The following is a 7,714-nucleotide window of genomic DNA, read 5'->3' on the forward strand; positions in this document are numbered from 1 at the left end:
AGTGTTTGCCCTGTGCCCGGCTTTCTGTCTCAGCAGCCCTGCTGCTCATCCATGTTGGCATAAATGATACTGCTAGGTACTTCTCCAAATGTATCAAAAGTGACTTCATGGCTGTAGGAGAGAGGGTGAAACAGACAGGTGCACAGGTGGTGTTCTCGTTGTTCTTCCCTGTTGAGGGTAAAGGCCAAGGCAGAGAAGCTCAAATCTTGGAGATGAATATGTGGCTGCGCAGATGATGTCATCAAAAGCATTTTGGCTTCCTGGACCTTGGGATGCTTTTTCAAAAGCTGCTGAGCAGAGATGGTGTCCACCTATGAAATAAGGGAAGAAATGTCTTCACAGCAGACTGGTTAATCCACTGAAGAGGGCTTTAAACTAGAATCGTTGGGGTAGGCTGAGTGAAGCATTAAATACCTCTACACAAATAAGAAAAAGGGGCAACATCTGGAAAGTAGTATGTACTAATGTCCAAAGTATGGGAAATAAGGTTTTATATCTTCAGACTGTGATGGAAGAGGCTGATTGTGATTTAGTGGCAATCACAGAGACATGGTTCGCAGAGAACCATGGCTGGAATATAATTATACCAGGCTATAATCGATTTAGGAAAGACAGGGTAGGAAGAAAGGGAGGGGGTGTGGCGTTATATGTTATAATACTACAGCTTCGCAATTGCAGGACCTACAGGGTAAGGAAGAGGCACTGTGGGTCAGTCTGGAAAGAAGGAATGGCAGATGTATTTACATTAGTGTAATATCCAGGCTTCCTCCACAGACAGAAGAAATGGACAGAGGTTTAATTGAAGACATTCAAAGTATAGCTGTGAAATGAGCCAGATGTTGATTGGGGTATCCCTGTTGCAGGGTCTTAGAAGCAGGGAGATTCTGGATTATCTACAGGGGGAACTGTTACAGTAGCTACTTATTGAATCCACGCAGGATAGGGCCATACTGGACTTAGTGTTTATAGTAGATGATCATCTGGCATCCAGTGATCACCAGATGGTATGGTTTAATATTAAGATATGTGTGGAGATGGTTCATTCAAAAGTAAAGGTTCTAAATTTTGTTCAGATGGAAGATTTTACCTCAAGGAATTGTATGGATGGGAACATCTGGAAGAAGTTGGAAATCAGTGGGCAAAACTGAAAGGAGCTATTGTAAGGGCAACAAATTCTTTTGTAAGGAAAGTAAATAAAAATAAGAGGAAAATGAGCCCCTTTGGTTCTCAAAAGTACTAGCCGAAAAGGCAAGGAAAAAGTTTAGCCTTTATAAACTATAAGAGATTGCAGAAAGAGGAAGACAGGTGGCAATATCTGGAAAAGCTAAGAGAAGATGGTAGAGTAGTCAGAAAAGCAAAGATGCAAATGGAAGAAAAATAGCCAATACAGTAAAATGAGTGGAGGACAAGACAACTTTTAGATATGTTAGTGATAAGAGAAAGTGCCATTGTGAGACTCAGAAGTGAAGGGGAGGAATATGTAGAAGCCGATAAAGATAAGGCAGAATCGCTTAACAAATATTTCTGTTCTGTGTTCACAGCTGAAGGACCAGGAGCAGGACCGCAGAAGACAAACACAAATAGGAATGGAGGGGTGGTAGTCCCTGAATGATTTTCAGAGGACTGTGTTGTGAGGAGCAGTCTAAATTAAAGTTGAACAAATTGATGGGGCCAGATGGCATACATCTGAGGGTACTAAAGGAACTTAGGGAAGTTCTAGCGGCTCCACTGTCTCACCTTTGCAGTGCTTCTCTAGAGTCGGGAGTTATCTTGGAGAACTGGAGAAGGGCAGATGTGGTCCCTTTTCACAGAAGCGGAAGTAAGGAAGAGGTTGGGAACTACAGGCCGGTAAATCTGATTTCTATGGTAAGTAAACTCAAAACACTTTTAAAACAGAGAATAGTAAAGTTTTTGGAATCTAATGGATTACAGGACCCAAGGCAATGTGGTTTCATTAGAGGCAGGTCTTGTCAGGCAAATTTCTTTGACTGGATGACCAGACAGCAGTAGATATGGTATATTTAGATTTTAGCAAAGCCTTTGACACGGCTCCACATAGACCACTAATAAATAAACTGAGTGCCCTTGGTCTGGGCCCTAAAGTGACAGACTGAGTTACGAACTGGTTGAGTGGAAGATGGTAGTAAATGGAGCTCATTCTGAGAAAATGGATGTTACCAGTGGTGTGCCACAAGGTTCAGTTATTGGACCGTTTCTTTTTAACATTTTTGTAAGCAATATTGCTGAAGGGCTGTCTGTTAAGGTTTGCCTCTTTGCGGATTATACCAAAATCTGCAGTAGGGTAGACACCCCTGACGGTGTGGATAACATGAGGCAGGACTTAGTGAAACTAGAAGAATGGTCTGGAGTTTGGCAGCTTAGATTTAATGCTAAAAATGCAGGGTCATGCATTTGGGCTGCAAAAACCTAGGGAACGATACAGTTTAGGGGGTGAAGAACTTTTATGCACGAAAGAGGAGCAGGACTTGGGTGTGATTTGTATGTGGTGATCTTCAGGTGACAAAACAAATAGAAAAAGTGACAGCAAAAGCTAGAAGGATGTTTGGGTACATAGGGAGAGGAATGGCAAATAGGAAAAAGAAGGTGGTGATGATGTCCCTGTATAAGACTCTGGTGAGACCTCATTTAGATTGTGTATAATTCTAGAGACCACACCTTCAAAACAATATAAACAGGATAGAGTTGGTCCAGAGGGTGGCTACTAAAATAGGCAGTGATTTTCGTCATAAAGCATATGGGGACAGACTTAAAGATCTCAATATATATACTTTGGAAAAAAAGACAGGAGATGGGCGATATGGTAGAAACATTTAAATACCTACATGGCATAAATGCACAGGAGGGGAGCCTCAATTGAAAGGAAGCTCTGGAACGAGGGGGCATAGGACAAAGGGGAAAGACTCCGAAATAACCCGAGGAAATACTTCTTCATAGAAAGGGTGGTGAATTTGTGGAACGGCCTCCCGGTGGAAGTGGTGGAGATGAAGAGTATCTGAATTCAAGAGAACTTGGGACAAGTACATAGGATATCTAAGGGTGTGGTAGGGAGAGTAGATGGCATGGATGGGCAGGCTAGATAGGCCATATTGTCTTTATCTGCCTAAATATTTCTGTGTTTAAATCTGTCTAACCACAAATGATCAAATCTGATTCCAACCAAGCATTCATAATATAGTATTAAAACAAAGACCTTATAACAAAAGACCCCCCCAAAAAAAAACCACCCCACACCCCCTAATCCATCATCCAAAAGTCTCCCTAAATAAATGAGATTTCAAAAGTTGGGTTGAGTAAGTGGTTATTGATAAGAAAGCATGATGTGCTGCAAGTCTTAATCAATACTATATCCAATGTAATAAAATATATTTTCCTTTTCAGAAGCTGCTGAAGTCCAAAGTGTATGAAGATTAGAGATGCAGTTCTCTTCCAGATATATGAAATTGGCACATATCTTCGGTCTGAAAACTGTACAAAAATGTAAATTTAACACATGGCCTCTTAGAATAGATATACTAATTTCTGCCTATGGCAGTTCAGTTAAAGCAGAATCCTTTGATTCAGTCTTTATGCACTCTTTATTCTGACTTAAATATCTTTCTTTTTTTGTTTGGTTTTACTTTTTTGTAATTTTTAGAATTGTTTAAAATGGGAATCAACATCAATAAAGTTTGGATTGTCTTTCAGTTTTTATTTTTTTGAAAGGTGGTATTTCAGGTTTTGTATAATCTTTCCAACTGTATTTTACAGCCTGACCAAGCATCATTCAAATTTATTATATTTGATCATGCTTTAATTATCAATATCTGCCACCATTTATTCTATACACACTAGCGTCCAGCTACTACAGTGTGTTAGTGAAATAATATCAAGAGTTGAAGCAACTTTCAAACATAACCAGCCTTTTTAATGGCACTTTCTCACTAGCATGTAGGGATTTAGCCAGCACCACTTGCTATACTGTGGAAGTTGAATGTGCCCTCAAATGAGTTAGGAAGGCTAGAACCCACACCTGTCTCCTGTGGATATAATTCTCAGACCTTTGATCTTTTTGCTGTGCCCCAGATCTATATGATTCAGTGTTTATACACAATCTTGGAAGAAATCTAGTTCACCTAGTTACTTCATCAAGAGAACTAGGTGAAGAGTATTCAAAGCATCTGAACCACATGGCCATAGGCGGTCGGTGGCCCAACTGTTTGGGGAGGCTAAAGGGGGCGGGGTTAGGGGTGGGGCCAGGGGCGGGGCTTATATCCATAATTGTCTGACAACATAGAAAAAAAATAAGTAAAAAATAAGTCACAATACCTTTTATTAAATTTAGATATTAAATATGTATCATATGTCAAAGAATAAAGTGGTTGCTCAAAGCATGTACTAACCACAATTGCTCAACTGCAAAACACTATGCACAAATTTGTGCAAAAACACACTCATAAACCTTACTGTACCATAACACTGGGCAGACCCTAATAAACCAATATACCACCCATACGGAAAATGCAGACCGTCAACAATATGAAACAAGGGATCATAATATCACAATTCTCATGTAGAGCCACAAAACACCCTTTTAGGGTGGAAAGTGTTCACAATGAGCTCCTTTTATGTAGATCCTTCAAGAGGTAGTGTGTCATGATTTAGGCTCTAAAACCCTTTCTGATGATTTGGTGCCACTTCAGTAAGGCCAATACACAATCTCTCCACTGCAAAACACTATACACAAACTTGTGCAAAAACACACTCATAACCTTACCAAACCATAACAGTACTAATTCCAAGGACAGGACAAGCTACAACCTTATGCATGGAAAGGCAGCACTGTGATTACACCGGGCTCTAAAACACCAGTGCACCACCTAGTGAAACAAAAAAAAACACCAAAAAGGGCTGAAAATACTACACGCTAGCAGAATACTGCACCTTGATCACATGAAAAACACATGACACAACAGATATGAAGGCAAAATACTGAACTGGAATGTTACCTCAAGAAGTCAGACTCAGCCTGCAGCAATACTAGAAAAATTGAAACTTACATGCAAAACATCACAGGTGCACATTTCCAAAAGCTGACATATTCCAGTTAATAAATTCTGAATAAAATACTTTTTTTCTACCTTTGTTGTCTGATCATTTAGTTTTTCTATTCGCTTTGGTCCCAATGTCTTCTGTTTTATGTAGGGTCTTCTTTCTATTTGATATTTTTTCTCTCACCATGTCCACCATCCTCCTGTGTCCTTGTGTGTCCTGTCTACCATCTGTAGCCCTGTCCCTATCCTTCAGTATCCCGATCCAGCTCTTTAATTCAACAGTTTTCCCTCCATCCATATCCAGCATTTCTCCTCACTCCCCTCCATCCATGTGCATATACTTTCCTTCCCTCCATCCATGTCCAGCACCTTCCTTCTTTCTCTTCTACCCTTCCATCCTGTATCATCCATCTTTCTCTCTCCTTCCTTCCACCCATTACCCTCTCCCAATCCTTCCGTCCATTGTCTCCCTCTGTCTCCCCTTCCTTCTAGACAGTTCTCTCTCTTGACCCTTTTCCATTCAGCATGTCCTCTCTCACCCCATCCTTCCAGTGTCTTTCCTCTGTCCCTCCCTACCAGCGTCTTCTCTCATTCTGACCCCTCCTTCCAGCATTTTCCTCTTTCTCCCTCCTTTCATCCAGCCAGCATTTCTCAGTCTGACAGCTAGGGTCTCCCTAGCAGCTTCTCTCTCTCTCTCCTGCCCATGTCCCCTCTTTCTCTCCCCATCTCTTTCTGGCTCTCTCCTGCTTTATTCCATGTCCCTGGCTCTCCCCTGCTCTTTTCCATGGCCTCTCTTTCTCTCCCCATCTCTTTCTGGCTCTCCCCTGCTTTTTTTCCATGTCCCTGGCTCTCCTCTGCTCTTTTCCATGGCCCCTCTTTCTCTCCCCATCTCTTTCTGGCTCTCCCCTGCTTTTTTCCATGTCCCTGGCTCTCCTCTGCTCTTTTCCATGGCCCCTCTTTCTCTCCCCATCTCTTTCTGGCTCTCCCCTGCTTTTTTCCATGGCCCCTCTTTCTCTCCCTATCGCTCTTTGGCTCTCCCTCTCTCTCCTCCTACCGTTTCCAGCCATTAGCCACATTCTCTCCTCTCCCTCCGGCCCGGGCCTCTTAACAGCAGCGCTGACACAAGACGAAAAAGAAGCGCGGGGCCGCAGCAGCCTTCAGACATGCGCTGTCTGCTCTGCCGGTCCTCTGACCCCGGAACGGGAAATTGACATCAGGGGCCAGAGACCGGCAGAGCCGACAGCGCATGTCTGAAGGCTGCTGCGGCCCCGCGCTTCTTTTTTTCTTATGTTATGCTGGCTGTGGGTGGAGAGTAGCGACGGCAGGTCTCGTTCCTGGCTGCCGCTGCGCTACTCAACAGAAGATTTCGTCGAGTCTTGTCTCGGGCTGCATTTAGAGGTAGGCGTGGCCGCGGGGAAGTTCACAGCTGGGCTGGGGAGGCTTAGCCTCCCCAAGCCTCTTATACGGGGCGCCTATGCACATGGCCTGTAATGCTTTTCAGTTGCGTTGAGCCTCTACCACTGGCCATTGATGCTTGCAGTGTCCTCATGATTTTGAGCCTCAAGCTACAAAGACAACACAGGAAAGGTTTGCCTTTTTTGTAGTGGAAATCCTTTTGGAGATAAGGTCAAAGAAGTGGTAGAACTTAATGATCACCACAGTGTGCTTCAGACCTATCTATTGCCATCTCCCAAACACCTTCCATATTCTGGAAGTTGTGTAGTGCTCTGCCTAGAAAGCAGAGTTCAGCAAAGAAGAAATACTTCCCAGGTAGGAGGGTTCAAGGCCTCAGCATCATGATCAGAAGGTACTCTAAATCCCATACTGCCATCCAGATAAAACTGGTTGTTTTGTTCTTTGGGGGGGGGGGGGTTGTTTTTTTTTAACTGAATTTAGATTAGAAAGCAGGCATTTCATTCTGTTTTCTGGAGATCCTACCAGAAGGGACAAAATTTAAGGGTTTTGTAAAATTATTGGTCTGTTAACTCTAACAGCTGCGTTCTTGGAATGGTGATGTTTAAAAGGTACACTTACTGGAAATATCTCCTAATAAATACGGTTATTTCTTTTTTATAGCCCACACCTTTCCAGTGGTAATTCAGGGCAAGTTACATTCACGTGCTGTACGTAGTTACCTGTCTGCAAAGTGCTTACAATCTAGTTTTATACCTGAGGCAAGGGAGGGTGAAGTGAGCCTGCTGCTCTAACCACTAGGCTACTTCTCTATTAATCTCATTCAATAGTAGAACTTGCTGAGGCTGGAAATTTTTTTCCCTCTTCCTGGTAAAATTGGTTGACGCAGTCTTATGTGAGAGCGCATGGAAATATACTCCAGGCATCTTCCAGTTCCCAAAAAGATATGAGTATTCTGGGCCATCTTAGATTGAAGGGCTTCCAATAAATCCTTGGAGAAGTAAAATGCTCTGTAATTGTCATTCTAAACAAAAGGAGACTGGATTTTTTTTTTCTGTTTACAGAAGGTCTACATCCACACTGAAAAATATCAAAGTCTGAGTTTCTCAGAATTGTTAGTAGGGCAACAATTTCACTAGCATAATCTAGGTACAGCACATTTTCACAAAAATATCTTGCAGGCATCATACTATTTCTACACACTCTGAGAATGCACATGGTTTACTATTTTGATGATAGACTTGACTAAA

At 42.4% G+C, this 7,714-nt stretch overlaps 1 protein-coding gene across 1 annotated transcript in view; it reads left to right on the plus strand.

Moving 5' to 3' along the window:
- Positions 1 to 3,699, plus strand: part of PCM1 (pericentriolar material 1) — an 866,960-nt gene extending 863,261 nt beyond the window's left edge. Inside the window, 1 exon segment of the mRNA XM_030191464.1 lies at positions 3,400 to 3,699. Within this exon segment, the coding sequence (XP_030047324.1) occupies positions 3,400 to 3,425 (26 nt within the window). The 3' untranslated portion in view covers positions 3,426 to 3,699.
- Positions 3,700 to 7,714: the final 4,015 nt, after the last annotated feature.

This window comes from Microcaecilia unicolor, chromosome 2, assembly GCF_901765095.1.
Source record: "Microcaecilia unicolor chromosome 2, aMicUni1.1, whole genome shotgun sequence".
NCBI lineage: Eukaryota > Metazoa > Chordata > Amphibia > Gymnophiona > Siphonopidae > Microcaecilia > Microcaecilia unicolor.